At 50.7% G+C, this 17,542-nt stretch overlaps 1 protein-coding gene across 4 annotated transcripts in view; it reads left to right on the forward strand.

The window, feature by feature from the left end:
- Positions 1-12,810, forward strand: part of RGS10 (regulator of G protein signaling 10) — a gene marked incomplete at its 5' end in the record, with an annotated part of 36,421 nt that extends 23,611 nt beyond the window's left edge. For all 4 annotated transcript variants that reach the window (XM_082854752.1, XM_082854753.1, XM_082854755.1 and 1 more), the window contains one exon: positions 12,460-12,810. In XM_082854752.1, the coding sequence (XP_082710878.1) occupies positions 12,460-12,606 (147 nt within the window). In that variant the 3' untranslated portion in view covers positions 12,607-12,810. The remainder of the gene's footprint in view (positions 1-12,459) is intronic.
- Positions 12,811-17,542: the final 4,732 nt, after the last annotated feature.

A 17,542-nucleotide genomic window follows, 5' to 3' on the forward strand; every position in this document is an offset into this window, starting at 1 on the left:
TAGCCACACGGGGGTGTCTGCCCCACCCGGACCTCAGAATCTTTTACAAACTTCCTAGGGTACTCTGAAATGCAGCCAGGACTGAGAACCCGCACTGAAGCCCCTGTGTTCTCGGTATTCTCAATAAGAACAATATCTACCCTTCAGGGGTGCCCTTCTGTGCCCCCTTGGCATATATTATCTCATTTAATCTCCAGTGAGTAGCAGTATTCCCATTTTGATGATGAGAAAAGCAAGGTTCCAGGAGACTAAGTGGTTTGTTAGCACAAAGTCCCATAGGTACAGGGCGTGCTGGAGGCCGATGCACCTGCCTTCAGAGACTGTACGCCGCACACACTCACAGCCTGTACAGCTGTCCCGCCCTCGTGGGCAGCCCCTCATGGCTCCTCAAAGCCGCATGAGACCGGTTGGAGCAGAGGGATTGCCACGCGAATACGATCCTTTTCTGGGATCGCCGAAGGCAAGGTAGCCGCAAGGAATGAGGTGGGCTGCTGTCTCTCCACGCGGTGGGACAGCGCTCCTGTCCCACCAGCTCTCCTTGTGTTAGGCCTGCGACACATCTCAAAATGGAGCTAGGCCTCTGTGACCAGGGCACCCCCGTTGGATTCAGACTGTGGGAGGTTTAGCTGGTGCAGAAAGGAGGAAATACAAGGGACCAAGGACAATTTTTTTAAGCAACAAAATATTTTAAAAATAACTTTTATTAAGAAAAACTTTTATTGACCTAACTAGAAAAATCATACATGCTCAACAAAAGAAACTTGGGAAACCAAAATATAAAGATAAAAACAATTCATAACTTTATGCCTGGAGATAGCATTTAATGTCTAGACTTTCCATCAATTTTTCTATAAATATGCATGTGCACACACATCTAACAAATGTGGTACAATGCAGTTCAAACTACTTACTGTAAATAAAATACTTTTATACCCTGTTGTTAAAAGTCATTTATTTGAGGGGAAGACAGAGGTACTAACTATCTTCCTCGGGCATAATTGGGTGGAGAGAAGGTATTTGGAATCTGAGCTGAGTCCACAGTGAGTCCCTGCAAAGGCCTCTGGGTTCTGTTTCACTTCAGAAACCTCTGCCTCTTGGGGCCCTTGCTGGCAACTGTCAAAATGTATGCTCAGCAGAGTCTATGGGTCTCTGCTCCCCAAAGGCCCTCACAAGAGCCCTACTTTCCTAAGTGAAGGAGAGTGAAGCTGAGGGGAGCATGTTTGAAACCACAAGATTTCACGTAACTTAAAAGCCTCCTCAGCGGCTTTGGCTTCGTTGAGCACTGCCTGGCTTTATCGCCGAGCTGTCTGAGCTGGCTGCTTTCAGCACCGGCTCACCAGGAAAACTCCAGAGGCCTCAGCCCCTTCCCACAGCAGGCAGCGCCCCAAGCCCTGGAGGCTGCTGAGAGGGCAGCGTGGACTTTGGGGCACAGCTGGAGCCTAGAAGGATGGGAAGATCTTCCCTGAGCATCAGATGAGATGACTTGACATCCACGAATCCCATTTAAAGGAGAGCTTCTTGGGTCTTCATTCAGGTCCTGTTGATTTTTGGTTTACACACAGTTCTAACAGGTTCTGGTTTTTCAGTTCACAGCCCATTTGAAGTGCTGGTAGAGGCTGTGGAGTGAGGGGCAGCAAGAAGTGATGGCTGACAACCAGGGAGGAAGCAGAAAAATGATACTAAACACAAAACCACAGCACAGTGATTGGGAACCACTGAGCGTGGGGAATCTCACAGCCCCACACACCGCACTGGGGGCATCCCTGTGCTACAGGATGGTGATGCAGTTAGTGATCCTAATGACCCCAGATTATAAAGCAAAACTTAAATTGTGGTCAGCGTGTTCACTGAAGAATGTGTTAGGCGTTTTAATAAGAATTTCATCATAGGGCTTCCCTGATGGCGCAGTGGTTGAGAGTCTGCCTGCCGATGCAGGGGACACGGGTTCGTGCCCCGGTCCGGGAAGATCCCACATGCCACGGAGCGGCTAGGCCTGTGAGCCATGGCCGCTGAGCCTGCGCGTCCGGAGGCTGTGCTCCGCAAAGGGAGAAGCCACAACAGTGAGAGGCCTGCGTACCGCAAAAAAAAAAAAAAAAAGAATTTCATCATAAATGATATCTTTTAAAAAAAATTATTCATTTGTTTGTTTGTTTATGTATTTATTTGGCTGCGCTGGGTCTTAGTTGAAGCACGTGGCATCTGCATTGCAGCATGCGGGATCTTTAATTGCGGCCTGAGGGATCTAGTTCCCTGACCAGGGATTGAACCCGGGCCCCCTGCATTGGGAGCGTGGAGTCTTAAAGCTGGACCACCAGGGAAGTCCCCATAGATTATATCTTAAGAGAAGTTGGGGGGCTTAAAACTTTGTTACCTGGAAAATTCATAATTAGAGAGACTGTTCTCTGATTTAATCCTGCACTGCCAACGTGGCCCAGGTGTGTGCCCGGCACGTGCCTGTAAAGCCAGGAGAGGTGAGGGTAGCACTGGGGGCATCTCCCTGGAACTTTAGCCTACAGTCAAAGGCTGCTGTTGGACAATTTTAAGTTGTAGGAAGCAGGAAGGAGGAGGTGATCTTACAAAGAGCTGTTTTCTTCAATGGATTGCACTTCACTGCAGTGGCTTTTTAGTCTTAAAAACTCCCCTGGGAGGTCTAGTTCAGTTCTGGTTGGTTTGCTGGTGTGTGAACTTGTTTTTTCTTTCATTCCTTTATGCTATAAATATTGATGCAGGGCCTCCTATGTACCAGGGACTGTGCTAGGAACTGTGTGTGCAGTGAGGAAATCAGCACCTGTCCACCCAAGAGGACAGACAGAGATTAATGCTAAGAAGGAGATAAAACAGATGACGGGTTAAGAGTGACTGAGAGGGGCCTATTTTGGGTCTAGTGGTCAGGGAGGACTCCTTGAAGAGATGCCTGAGATCTGAGTGGCAAGGGGGAGCTGCGTGAGAAGACTTGGGGGCAGGACCTTCCAGGGAGAGCCAATGGCAGTTGCAAAGGCCCTGGGGCAGGAATCCACTGGGTCTGTGCCTGCAGTGGAGTGACCGAGGGAGATGAAGAAGCTAAGCTGGAAGGGACTGGCTGGGGTTAGGCCCTGAGGCCATGGCAACCAGTTTAATTTCAACAGTGACTATAGAATGTGCCGGTTGGGCTCATAAGGTTTGGTTCTCTTGAAAGCCGGGCACCTTGGCTCTGATCCCCAGCTCCGGCTGTGCCCGTCCCTCCTCAGCCAGTCAGGAGAATGCAGATGACTCGGTGCAGATCCATCTCTGTTCTAGAAACTCAGCTGCGAGCCCGCAGTCTCCTGAACATGGCTCATTGTTTGTACCCTGATGACCTAACCCCCTCCCCCCTCCCTTACTCCTCCCTGCCCATCACTTCCTGGACACTGAGCTCAGATTTACTGTCCTTGTCACTGCATGTTAAGTAAGGCTGGAGGGGGAAGTGGGAGCTCATGTTCCAAGACTGCCTCCATCTGACCCCAGGTGGGTCCTGTTTCCTGGTGTGCCTTCTGTGGCCTCATCGGTAACGTGGGGATTTCGGCAAACACGGCTACCTCTCCAAGCAGCAAAGCAGTCCACAAGCCTTCAACGCCCCATTTTATTAATTTATTTATTTATTTATTTATTTTTGGCTGCGTTGGGTCTTCATTGCTGTGCACAGGCTTTCTCTAGTTGCGGTGAGCGGGGGCTACTCTTCGTTGTGATACGTGGGCTTCTCATTGCGGTGGCTTCTCTTGTTGGGGAGCATGGGCTTTGGTAGTTGTGACTCGCAGGCTGTAGAGCGCAGGCTCAGTAGTTGTGGTGCACGGGCTTAGTTGCTTCGCGGCATGTTGGATCTTCCTAGACCAGGGCTCGAACCCATGTCCCCTGCACTGGCAGGCGGATTCTTAACCACTGCACCACCAGGGAAGTCCCAATGCCCCATTTTAAAAAATTGCTCCCTGATGGCCACAACCTTGTTTCCGTAGAGCCGACTTTTCTTTGACTTTAGAATTTAGCAGCTTTGAAACTTTGGCTAAGATGCCATCCCTCCCTGAGCCTCAGTTTCCTCATTTGTGAAATGCAGGTTATGATAAGGCAGTTGTGAGGATGAAATGCACTCATGTCTGTGAAACACTGACTAGGTGCAGCACCTGGCGTGCAGCCAGCCCTCCACAGGTGTTAACTGTGCATGTCCTTTAAATTGTCTTAATGCAGTAGTTCTTAACTGTCGTGGGACATGGGGCAATGTCTGCAGACATTCTCGGTTGTCATGATCGGAGTGGGGGGAGCGCTTCTGGCACCTAATGGGCAGAGGCCAGGTTGCTGTCAAAACACCCTGCAATGCACAGGACAGCCCTGAGCCCCCCCACCACCCCACGACCCCCTACACACACACATATCTGGTCCAAAATGTCAGTGGTGCCCAGGTGGAGAAACCCTGGCTTAACGTAACTTTCAGAAATGTAGCAGAATCCACGTGCCTTACCCTCGCTAGGTCCCCACCTTTCAAAAAAGCACCAAATAATGTCTGTCAGTTTTCTACACTTCAGTGAATTCTGGGGAAACATTAAGGCAGAACCTCTTCACAGTTTGCACTGTGCTTTTGTGTGTGCATCTTATCTGACTATCAAGTAGGCTCGGGGAAGGTGGAACCTGGCACCTCACTTTACGAGAGAAAGTTCCCTTGAGGGGAAGGTGACCTGACTGGCCTGAGGTCCCAGAGCTGGAAGAGGGGAAACGGGGCATGAACCCGGCGCTTCTGGTTCAGCCGGACTCCTCCTGCCACACTGAGGCCCATGGTCCACGGGAAGCAGTGGTGTTTGTTCTTACTGTTCTCCCTCTGGTCTGTGCCGCCTTCTTCCTTTCCTGGGCGCTGGTACAGCAGCATGGTCTTTGGCGATTAAAGACCAGCCAACACTCTTACCTTCTTCTCCTTTCCCACCTTCGCCTCCCTTGCTCAGTAGTGCTCTCCTGTACCTCCAGCCCTGGCTGATGCTAGAATATTCCCATCAGTCACTAAGGCACTGAGAGTCACCCATGACATGAAGGGATCAAATTAGTCACAGCAGCCTAACATGTACAAGTAATGACAGTGCCGGTCTGTTCTGGCCGTGTCAGCTTGGTGGCCTGGACACATGTGTCCTGCTCAGCTACGTGGCTAGAACTCCAGGGAGGAAGGCCAACGCAGCCAGCACTAGCCACGAGCACATCCTGTTACTGCCTTGCCCAGGATTCTGGACAAGTTAATTTTAAAAATTATTTTTAGGGCTTCCCTGGTGGCGCAGTGGTTGAGAGTCTGCCTGCTGATGCAGGGGACGCGGGTTCGTGCCCTGGTCCGGGAAGATCCCACATGCGGCGGAGCGGCTGGGCCCGTGAGCCATGGCCGCTGAGCCTGCGCGTCCGGAGCCTGTGCTCCGCAACAGGAGAGGCCACAGCAGTGAGAGGCCCGCGTACCACAAAAAAAAAAAAAAAAATTATTTTTAATTGTTAAATTACTATATGCATTGTTAAGATGAAGAGAAGAAAATTCACATAATCCAAGAGGAGATGAAAAGCTAAAATCCCCCAGTTCCTGCCTCTTCCCTCTCACTTTCCGCCTTATGTTGTGTATCCTTCCAGACCCTCCCCCGAATGTTTGAAAACGGAACACTTTGAAATCTGCTCAGTGACTTGAGCTTGTGCCATATGAAAGATTTAAAACAGAATTCTGCTCCTGCAAGTTTCTGGGCACCAATTTACACAACTTTCTTGCTCTGAAGCCTCTGGTTTGAATTCCACAGCGTAGAATGATGGGTTCCCTGGAATAGCAAGGAGATTGGAGAAGAGGGAAGGGTCAAGGTCATTGCTCTCTCCGACCATGAAAGAGAAGCCTGCAGGTTTGAGGGGGGCAGGGGGGCTCATTCTTCTTTCATAAATCTTAGGGACCCCAGTGCCTACACTTACTGCAGATTTTGCGTGTTGCCAGGATGCCCTCACCCAGGCTTCGGGGTTGGTGCTAAGTCTGGTCTGGGGAGGGCAGAGTGGAGGTGGTTTTCTCCACTGAAAAGGAAGTCCTCAACCTCTGATGTTTAAAAAAATATCAAAAGACTTCAGTGAGATGTCAGCACTCCCAGCCACATCCTTGACAGCGAAAGGAACCATGCACCAGGCCCCTTTTTAGCAGTGTCGTTTCTTTGAATTTCCCCAGAACCCAAGAAATGAGAAGTGCTTCCTTTGTAGACCTCAGTAAGAAGGGTTGGGGCAGCTGGTGAGGACCCAGGGGTGGGGGGAGGGGCTGCCACGCCTACCAGGGTTGTCTAGGAGTCCACTCCCTCTCCTAGCCCCTCGCTTCTCCAAGTCTGCCTGTGGTGGGAACTGGAGCTGGACTTACTGGGCACCTCAGTCTTGGTGCCAGCTGCCTTTTGCTCTCAACGGTCAAGTCCAGTCCGGAGAATGACATGTTCCAACAGGCAAAGCCAGAAAGAGCGGTTCATGGGTTTTCATTCAAGTGGAAGGAGCATTGGATCCTGGTGTTTGCCATGGCCCTGTGGCTTCTGAGGGTGGGGAGGGAAGGACAGCATTTGAAATACTTTGAGTTTTGGGTTTTTTTTTACAACTTTAAAATGGAGTTTAGGGGAAGAAGAGGGGGTAGGGGACGGGTGCCAGAGAGCATTGAACTTTCTCCCTGACGGCCAAAGGCGAAAATAAAACGCCTTCACCCCACGTCGAAAGCATGTCATTTCAGCTTTGGATTTGAGTATTAAGGACTCCAGGATCAAGTGGACAAACCACCCCCCGCCACCCCCTGGCAGTGAGACAGCACCAAACCCATGGGCGTGCGAGCGGATTGCTCGCCGGGCAGGGGTCTCTGTCTCTGTCCGTGTTCGGCCTCTTTCTGGATTTCTGCTCTCACCTTGGCACGGCGTCCACCTCGGTGGGGGTCCTGTCCAGGAAGCAGCACTGTCCAGGCGACAGAACCTTCTGTGTGGCCTTCCCTGGTGCTTTGGGACAAGGGCTGGCCTGAGCTTTATCTTCTTACTTGCTCTCTGCCAGTTGCCCTCAGGCCTTCTCCCCCATCCCCCCATCCCCAGAGCGGGAGGTGATCTTCCATCAGGGGTGGGGACGTCCCCATCTGTGCCTGGCCCCAGCAGCCTCTGCGGTGCCCCGCTGATCCTTGCCTGAGGGCTGGAGGTGGAGGCTGGTTTTCTTCACACTTTGTGTCTGTCCGTGTGGTGTGAAAGCATGTCTGAGGTCTAGGTGTGCAGTTGCATTCTAGAACTGCAATTCATGGACAGTTATGTGTTCTTTCAGTCCTTTTCATGTAAAAACTAAACCAGGTTCTTGAAGCAAATATGAACTCCCATTAATAAAATTTTCTGTTGCAGTAAAGGATTCATGTTTTTTCCTCCTGGTATCCAGTTGAAATAACATGGTGGAGGGCTTTGAAGAGGAGGTAGGATGCGTGTTTAGTTTAGGTCTTTCATGGCCTTGTCCCCTAAGACGGGTTAAAAGATTTATTAGGCTTGAGATGCACTTGAGACAGGGATGAAACCTTCACGGAGGGGCCCTCAAGGCTGGTTAAGCTTCTCATTGTCTATATGGCTGAATATGCGTCTGTGAGGGAGTCCTTTTCTGGAGCAGCAGACCCGGAAGAGTCTCAAATTGAAGCACCACGTGGGTATTTTCCTTTGCAGAAAGGGGAATGCTAATCGGTCGCGCAGTCTGGGATCTGGGGAGGGCCGGGCGTCTTGTATAACAACTTTGAGTGGGGAGACCTCCTGGCAGGAAGACCCCCTTCTCTGTTTTCACTTCGAGTCCCACTGCCAGCAGCCTGAGGGTTGGCTCCCAAGGTCACGACATTAAGCAATTTACAGTCCTGGCGTCCAGCCCCCAGATGTGGGGCTGCTGAAACCTGAAACCTGCTGGGCCACAGCTGTGATGGCCAAAAAAAAAAAAAAAAAAGGTAGGGAATGCAACTTAGCTGCCAACTTGAGTTTTCTGCTCCACAGGCTGCCTGTCTCCCCGAAGGGGTGTTGGTCAAGGGGTGTTGGTCGGCAGCCTGCAGGCCCGGCCCCCTGCCCACCTGGGTCTCCACCTTCTTCTTTCGCTTCCCTGCAGACAACTAGAGGCTCATGGTCAGGGGATGATCACAGCCCAGCCCCAGTGAGGCCAGTCCTCCCTATCAGAGAGTCCTGGTTTTGTGGAACCTTCTGGAACCCCTAGGGCCATCTCATTTTCTGTGCACGAGCAGGAGTGAGGTGAAATCAATAATTTGACTGTGTTCATTTCCAAGGGCTGTCGTAATAGATTATTGTAAACTGAGTGGCTTAAAACAACAGACATTTTTTTCTCTCACAGCTCAGGAGGCCAGAAGCCTGAAACTGAGGTGTCGGCAGGGCTGTGCTCCTTCTAAAGGCTGGAGGGAAGACTCTTTCCTGGCCTCTTCCAGCTGCTGGTGGCCGCTGGCAGCCCTTGGTGTTCCTTGGCTTGTGGCTGCATCCCTCCAACTCCAGTCTCTGCCTCTGCCTTCACATGGCCTTCCTCTCTCTGTGTGTGTCTCTCTGTGTGTTCTCTCCTTTTCTTATGACAACACTCCTTGGATTTAGGCCCACCCTAAGTCCAGGATGATGTCATCTTGAGATCCTCAACTACCCCTATTCCCAAATAAAGTCACATTCTGAAGTTCCAGGTGGACCTAAACTTGGGGGGGGGGGGCACACCATTCAACCTACTATACTGACCTTTGGGGATGTTTATTTCCCACTTATACACACAAGCACTCGTTAAAGAACGTAGTTGGGATCATTGTTTTTAGTTTACGTGCATTTTAAAAATTCTGTGTTCAGTCACTTAACACTCACATACATTTTTCCACATTAAACTCCTATGCAGTCTTCATTTTTAATGACTGCCTCTTGCTCTGCCACATGAGTGGCAGGATAGCCTGGAGGTTAGGAGTGTGGGCTCGAGAGCCAGACGGCCAGAGTTTGCATCCTGCATCCTTTTTGCACCCTCTTTTACTCACTGTTATGGGCTGAATTGTGTCTCCCTCAAATTCATATGTCAGACTCCTAAGCCCCAGTACCTCAGAATGTGACTGTGTTGGGAGATGGGGGTCTTTAAAGAGGTGACTAACGTTAAATGAGGTCCTTGGGGTGGGCCCTACTCCAGCCTGACCAGTGTCTTTATAAGGAGTGGAGATTAGGACATAGACACACACACAGCAGAGACCAGATGACCCTGGGGAAGATGGCCACCTACAAGCCAGGAGAAACCAACGCTCCCATCACCTTGATCTTGGACTTCCAGCCTCCAGGACTCTGAGGAAAGAAATTTTTGATTTTCAAGCCACCCAGTCCTTAGTACTTGTCATGGCAGCTGAGCTGACAACATACCAGCCACTGGGGCAAAACACCAAATCTCCAAGTCTTCTGTCCTTCCCCTGTGTGATTGGGGTCCTCGGGTTCGGTGAGGATTAGAGAGGATGCTCCATGCATTGCCTGGCGTGTGGTTTGAAGGTGCTCTTAGTGGGGCTGGTACCACCCCGAATTGTTTTGCCAACCCTCTGTCATTGCTCGGTGGGTAGAGTCTATTCATTCACTGGGTGAATGTTTGTTCGGCCTCCGTCATGGCCATTTGCCCCATGATAAAGAAGGCTGTGGTCAACAGCTGGGTACCTGGTGTTTGGCCACTTTCTTTTCTTTTTTTTTTTAAATTTATCAATCACTTTGTTTTTTAAACTTTTATTAATTTTTATTTTATTTTTGGCTGTGTTGGGTCTTCTTTGAAGCGTGGGCTTTCTCTAGTTGTGGCGATCAGGGGCTACTCTTTGTTGCGGTGCATGGGTTTCTCATTGCGGTGGTTTCTCTTGTTGCGGAGCACAGGCTCTAGGCGCGCGGGCTTCAGTCATTGTGGCACGCGGTCTCAGTAGTTGTGGCTCGCAGGCTCAGTAGTTGTGGCGCACGGGCTTAGTTGCTCCGCGGCATGTGGGATCTTCCCAGACCAGGGCTCGAACCCGTGTCCCTTGCACTGGCAGGCGGATTCTTAACCAATGCGCCACCAGGGAAGTCCTGGCCACTTTCTTGAAAGAGATTTTTAGGACATTCTCTATCCTTTAAGCCATCTTCACTGAGCACCAACCACGAGGAGCCCTGGGATGGGAGCTGCCTATTGCCATGAGCTCCTAGGCCAGTGACCAGGAGACCCTTTGCCGGTGGCGGTGAAGACCCCGTGCAGAGATACCAGGCAGCTCACAGACCCAGAAAATGAGACTCTTGGAATCAGCATCCCTTTTCTTCTTCAAATCTGCCCCAGTCTGATGGCTGCAGCTGCCACCCCCTGACTCGGCGGCACCAGGAGCTGCACCTGGAAGCAGGTGAGGGCTCGTGGAGAGGGCAGCCCCAGCCTGAAGGCCTTCACGGGCATCTCACACCCGCCCACGGCAGGGAGCAGCGCGTCTGCTCTTGTTAAATAGCTCGCAGCCCCCTCCCCTCACGCTTGCTGACGCCAGGAGTGCTAAAGGGGCAGCCAAGCCTGTGGTGTCCTGGCATCTCCTGGAGGCCGAGTGAGTCCTGCCAGGTGCTCGGCTGAAGCCACCTCCCCTCCTCCCTCCCCCACTGCCTCCGGCCTGGCCCAGGTGCCTCCAGCCCCAGCCTTTTTGCTTCTCTTCTTTGAAGAGCCACAGCAGGCAAACAGGATGTTCCACTCCCACACGTGGAGACTCAGACGAGACACTTGGGTCGAACCGCATCCTGCTGGCAGAGCTGGGTCCCATCCGCTGCGGACCTGGTCGGGATGGGGTGCGGGGCTGGGGGCCGGGAGGGGCACTCGCGAAGCTGGTTTCATTAGTCACTTTTCGAGTATTGTTCCAAACTGTGAACTTGGTGGGCATCTCAAAGTTCCCTTTGGGGGCTCTTGTGCCAGGAAGGGCCGAATAATGCAGGTGGTGAGGGATGGCAACACCTGCACGAAATGATAATGGCATTCCTCATCCCCCGTCTCACCCCTGGCTATGATTCTAGTATTTTCTGGGAGGTGTTTTTTTTTTTTAATGAATAATTTCTCCAAACCGTAGCAAATCAGTCTAGGATTACAAGATGGCTACAAAATAGATGGCTGCCATGGAGAGGCACAAGGTGGGAGCTTACAGAGGCGTGGTCTTTCTGAGCAGTGAGATAAGACTGGAAGGACACCCAGGGAAGGGCAGGCAGTAGCTGAAGAGTTTAAAGAAAACCCAAACTCTGCTGAAAGCAAAATGATTTAAGCGGTTCTCCCATGCTTGAAGCCGTCTTGGGAAAATGAAGGTGTCAAGGCTGAGGTCCAGTTCTCCCGGCCCCCAGGTAGATGTTCTGAGTCCCTGGTCACCATCAGACATTTCATTTACGAAGTAGTTTGTGTGCCTGTTGAGAGAGGACAGATTGAAAAGACGTTTTACCACCCACTTGATAACCCTGCCTGGCAGTGAGCAGCATTCTAGACACCCCTGGAACTTTCCACTCGTTGAGCCCATTGGTGGTGCAATAAGTGAAGGTACCAGGGTGCGCAGGGCGGATTTTCGGTCTGCAGAATGCCCTGAAATCTCGGCTGAAAGGTCTGAGAGAGATGGAGAGGGATTTCTCAAAAGAGACTGTATCCCTCGACCACCAGAAAGCGCTTCCCTTTTGCTTCTCCTCTTCCCACCCCTTTGCAGGGCAAGGGAGGAGGGTGGTGGCAAAGGATGGGGTGGGAGGAGACGGGATGCTGGGAAGAGAGGGGGCAGCTCTCTGAGGACTTGGGGTGAGGCAGGCGGCAGCCCTCTAATCTGTCAGGGTTTCTCCCCTTGTACCTGATGAGCACGTACCTTGGAATGATTTCTCTCCCAGAGATGCACTCCTGGAACTGTGTGAGGAAGCAGGTGTTTGCATTCCGCAGCTGACCGCTATTTTCTTTCATTAAGGCCTGTTCCCGAAGCCTCTGCTCGCCAGGACTACCGTTTCACTTCCCTGACCTGCATTGAATAAGCCCCATTTTGTTTCTGGGCGTAATGATAGGTTTGTTTGAGATCTGGGATGCCAGACTTCCGGGGGTCGTAACAATATTGACATCGTCTGATATGACAGTGACAGTGGCCTAGTACACTGTCGTCTCTGCAGAAATGGTTTCTCTTCTGCTATCTCAAGTTCCTGGAGCAATACATCCCTGTATTATCTACCCAAATAAAGTGGAAATTCTTAAAGGACCTCTTGATACAAAGGTATAAATCAGTGCTGTGCGAACCTATACTTCCGTGGAAGATATAGATAGGTTTGTTTCGTGTGACTCTCTAAGCTCTTATATTCCATTGAGAAAATTTCAAAATGACCCAAAACACCCAGGAAATCCAGCTTGTCTAGCACACGACGTACTTAACTTTCTTTGTGTGTTTGGCACGTATTTTCCTCAGCACACGATCGGTATTTAATAAATATTCGATGAGATGATTAGCCTCACCCTTCAGATTTTGTTTCCTTTTCCCCTTAGATCTTCAACCTTATGAAGTATGACAGCTACAGCCGCTTCTTAAAGTCTGACTTGTTCTTAAAACACAAGCGAACGGAGGAAGAGGACGAAGGTCCACCCGATGCCCAGACTGCAGCTAAAAGAGCTTCGAGAATTTATAATACATGAGCCCCCAAGACACTGGCAGGACTGGCAGCTTTCAGAAGCGAAGGAACTCGCTCTCAGGACCGTGCAGGGTTTATAACCTCTTTGTTTTCTGCAAGGACTGAAATGTGCAAAACGCTTCCATGGAACATGTGTATTTTATTACCTGCTTGACCAGTAAGTTTTGCATGATGGCTAATCTTACATAAAAAGACAAATAGCTTTGAAGTTTTAGTTCTCACACACACCCAAAGGGGGGACAGTCCTTAAAACACTGGACAGTTTGAGTATTTCACAGCTTGATTAAGCGTCACGTGAGGCCACCAGGTGAACATACAGCCACCTCTTACCTCTAAAGTCTTTGCCCTGCCTCTGTGTGTGGGTCACATGTGTCCACAGATTCACTTGGTGAACCAGCTCAAGAATGAATTGATCTGACAAGCTCAGGTCACTGGGGTTTTGTCTGTCAGGTGCCTCTTGGGTTAAATACTTCTAGAGAGTAAGTTCAGTGCTGGGAAAAGAAAATTCATCACAGCCTCTGAAGATCTGGGGAGCTGCGTGTGGGTATCGTCAGAGGGCTCTTATTTCTTGCGCGTGGGTTCGTTCTGGTTTTGCCCGTAATCCGTGACATTTCATGCAACAAAGATAAATAGTTCATTTTGACAGAAACAAGATCTCAACCAGGAAGAAAGACAAATGGGAGACTGTTCAGGGTCCCCATGGTGATGCAAGGTGGTGCTGAATGGGATGGTGGCACTGGCCCGTGCCGATGATGGAGCTGGGGGGATGTTCCCTTCTCTTGCAGCCCTTTTGGTGAAACCCTTTCTTCTTGATGCCTACCCCTTGCTAGACTTGTTAACTCTGGGCTTGAGACTTCAACCAGAGGAAGGAAATGCTGTCTTTGGAAGCCCCCTCTTGGGTGAAGAGGGTGTGAGTGAAGTCCTGCTGGGCCCAGGCACCCCCAGCAGAGCCCAAGGTCAGGCACACTTCCCTTCTGCTCATTGTTCCTGCCGTCTGCTGCTGCCAGACCTTCTCCAGCATGTTTGCCAAACCTTAAGCTCCTGTTTGCACAAACAAAGCAACCAGACTCTTACTTGAGAGCCTTCCGAGTCAGACGTTCCCATTTGCAAAATTCCCTGCTGATGAGCATGACTGTATGATTTATCAATCAAGCCGGGACACTTGAGAGAGAAGGGGAGTGAGCTTAATCATCACGCTGGGATAATAGGCATCAGCTGGTTCTGTTCCCGGTGAAACCAGTTTGCATAGTCACTCTACTGACCACCCTCTCCTAGGGTGACCACTTGGGCAGTTCCCCGGATTCTCCTTGTCCATTCACTGTGGTCGAATGCCCCCTGTCCTTCCACCTTGGACCTGGGGAAGGGATGGTCTTAGGAAGCCATTCACTGCTGCCAACCAAACCACCCAACTGAGCATTCATCAGAAACAGCAAATGCTTGATCCCCCCGACAGGGGGTTTTCTGCCTCCCCCAGGTCATCCCCGACATGCCTTCTCTCTGCCTGGGATGAGATAGTAATGCTGAGAATGACACCCAAGGGCCCTGTCATCTGGGAAATTCAGTCCATCTTCTGAATTGAACTGCTTCTGCATCAGTGCAGAGCAGACTGAGGCACTTGAAAGAGTAAGGAATAAAAACAACATGGGTTCTCTAGCTCCACTTGCAGTTTACTAGCCAGAAAAGTGCAGGGATGCAGACCCACACCCCACTGCACTGTCGCAGCTGCAGGATAATTTCAAGGTGCCAGGGAACTGAGCGAGCTGCTTGGTGCTCTCTTTTGAGAGCCTGTGCTGGGCGGGTCCCAGAGGCTGCAGGTGGGCTGGGAACCCTCTTTCTGGCTTTTACCCTTTTACCCCTGGGTTCAGAGGCCCTTTGAGGTGGTGAGCTCTTCATAAGCACATAAAGGAAACAGCCAGAGTTAGCTGGGAGACTGTCTGCCAGAAGAAAGCCTCTGGCTTAGGAGCTGTCTGAAGAGCTGAATGCGGGTGGGAGGGTGAGCTGCCCATGTTCAGCCACGGCTCACTTCTCACAGCACTTCCCCCAGCTTGCTCTGGCCGGGCTGCCTGCATCCCTGCCAATCGCGGAACTGAGGCAGGTACAGAATCCAGCTTCCTAAAGCCATTGCAGAAGTGAGACAGAAGTGTAGGGAATCTGTGTAGCCAGACCCATGCTTCTACCCAGCTTTTCACTTTCACCCTATGTCTGTCCATCCGTCCATTTATTGATTAATATTTAAATTGTGTCTGCAGTGTGCTAGGGATTGTGTTAGGTGCCAAGATTCAATGGGGGGAGTATAGCAGCCATGACGATTCATGCTCCGGTTCACAGGTGTTCTAAAATGTAGGTTTTATTATTATTCAGGTGTGGTGAGCCCAGCAGATCAGGAGACGACTATCATTGAAAGGATAGTTTCTAAGAGAAAGGAGCAGGTCACACCATGCAGGGGCCGCGTGGGGAATCACCAGGGTCGGTCAGAAGGTGGAGAGAGTGAGGGAAACGTAGGCAAAAGCCTTTATTGTGGTTTCCTTGGAAAAGGCAGGGCAAAGGGTAGGTTTGGCTAGTTCGTATCATTTCCGTGGGCTCTGGGGCTTAGGGACTGTCCCTAACTGGTACCTGGGCCTGAGTCATTAGGGCAGGTGGCCCAGAGTGTGAGAGCCCCGTAAAGAAGGGACCTGGGGATGTGAGCTCTGCATCTGTCAGTTGTTTTCTGTCTCTAAGAATCGGCTAGCGCTGGGAGGGGCAGTCCCTCCAGTGCCAGCCAGGACCCAGAGGTCAAAGCTTCAGAGTAAAACACGCTTATGACAACAGTCTGCAGGGTCTCAAAATCTCAACCCGCAGGCCATAGATGTTGTGTTTGATGGGGCATGTGTCTGAAAGCTTTCAGTGCAATTGCCTTGGGCAGAGCGCAAATGAAATCTCCACTTGGCTACAAGCCCCATCATTCCCTATTGCCTTCTAACAAGCCATTCACATTTTACATTTTCTGCTGGCTCTACAGTTTGTGCCCTGATCTCCATCTCCTGTATGCAGAGAGCACGGCCTTGGTGACATTTTCCTCTGTGACTTTTCAGTCATTAATGATACCTCCAGATCCACTCTGCTGACCCGCCCAGCTTTCTCAGAGTCAGTTGCGGTTCACACTCCTGCACCATCTTGCTTTCTCAATCACAGAACTCCCCTCCAAGGCAGGGCGGGGGTCACCTCACACTTGAAGAACACCTTTCCAAAGGCTTCTTTCCCATTGCTTCATACACAAAACCTTAAAAAGTGGGAGAACATCTATTTCTCCCATTTTAGAGGTGGGAAAACCAAAACAAAGGACATGACTCACACGTGCTTGTAAGTGGTGGAGTCTGAGGCTGGAACCAAACCTTCCATCTCCCGTCCCCAGCTCCCTTTTTGGTTCATCCTCTGCCTGGACAGGGCCCCAGGGAGGCCCAGCGCTGGGGTGAATACTGGCGTTTTGGTAAAGATGCTCCTTTACTCATACAACAGATGCTTAATGAGCACCTACTACATCCCAGGCCACATACTAGCTATAGGAATGTAGGGGAATTAAAGAGTGAAGCATGGAGAATTCCCTGGCAGTCCCATGGCTAGGACTCCGCACTTCCACTGTAGCGGGCATGGGTTCGATCCCTGGTCAGGGAACTAAGATCCCACAGGCTGTGACGTGCAGCCATAAAATAGACAAAAGTCATACTATACACAGTTCAAAAAAAAAGAAAGAATGGAGCATCAACCCTGCCAGCAGCTGGTCGGGAGATGAGATGGGGTTTTTAACCAAAAACTCCTCTGTAAGAAAGAAAGTGACCAGCCCCTGGGAGAGAGACTGAGGGGACAGGACTGGCCGGTTGTGTTCATCTCTTAAGTTTACATGCTCAGTTGTTTTGTCTTTTCCCTAAATGTCAGGGGGTTAATTAATCTTCATGTTGACACTGGCGGTGAAGTGATTTCATTTGAAAAACATGAGAATAAGTACTCTCTGTTCTCATGGGGGATGAGCTTTTTAAATTCCAGTCTCAGGTTAACTCCGGAGAATGAAGAATTAGTTAACTGCGTTTCCCATTACGATTTTGCTAATATGTCCTTTCTTGTGTTAGAGTCGGGAGCTGATGAATTGGTACCCAACTCCCAGGTCCCGGCCCTGAATTTGTGAGCACACTGTTTATACGCTTGGCAAATGCTAGGCATGCGCAGTCATGACTCGCATTCTGTCATTATTTACTTTCATTTTGGCCGCGGATGTTCTAGAACTTACATTTATTTAAGTGCTAAATGGTCTTGTTGTACCATTAGCTTCCAGGGTTTTAAAACTGTGTTTCTTCTCATACACTGCAGTGAGCACTGTGAAAGGACTGATGCCTGGGCAGGGAGGGGAGAAACCTCACACACAGATGGGGGCAGGGGTAGAATCTCTGTCGAAATGGTCCCCAAATTGTTCTCCTTGGATTCCCACAGGCACTGCAAACTTTGCAAGTCCAAAGTTGCTGAAGCAGAAACCTGGGGGTCCCTCCTTGGGGCCTCTGAGTGAGGGTCTTGCAGGGTACACTGGCTGGGTGCTTGCACGGGCATTCACAGTGTTGCATCCACCTGGAGAAAGGGGGGACCTTTTCCCAACTCCCAGAAAGCCACTGGGTTGAGAGACCTGGAAGTGGCCTGAGGGTCTCCCCTTTCCTGACTTCTAGTCTGATCCATCAGCAAGTCCTCTAAATTCCGCTCCCAAATCTATGTTGAGTGCATCCATCCTTCCCACCTCCACAGCCCTGGGCCCGGGCCAATCTGCCTCTCTCGTGTCTTGCCGGATGGAGCCTCTGCACAGGTCAGTCCTCACTGCACACCCCCTCCCCATCTTCATCCAGCATCCACCTTTTGAAAGCAAAACCCTGACCAGGTTGCTCACCTGGATAAGCCCTTTCTGGGCCTTTCTTTGTGCTCAG

The sequence above is a fragment of the Leucopleurus acutus genome (assembly GCF_964270905.1).
Source record: "Leucopleurus acutus genome assembly, chromosome: 14".
NCBI lineage: Eukaryota > Metazoa > Chordata > Mammalia > Artiodactyla > Delphinidae > Leucopleurus > Leucopleurus acutus.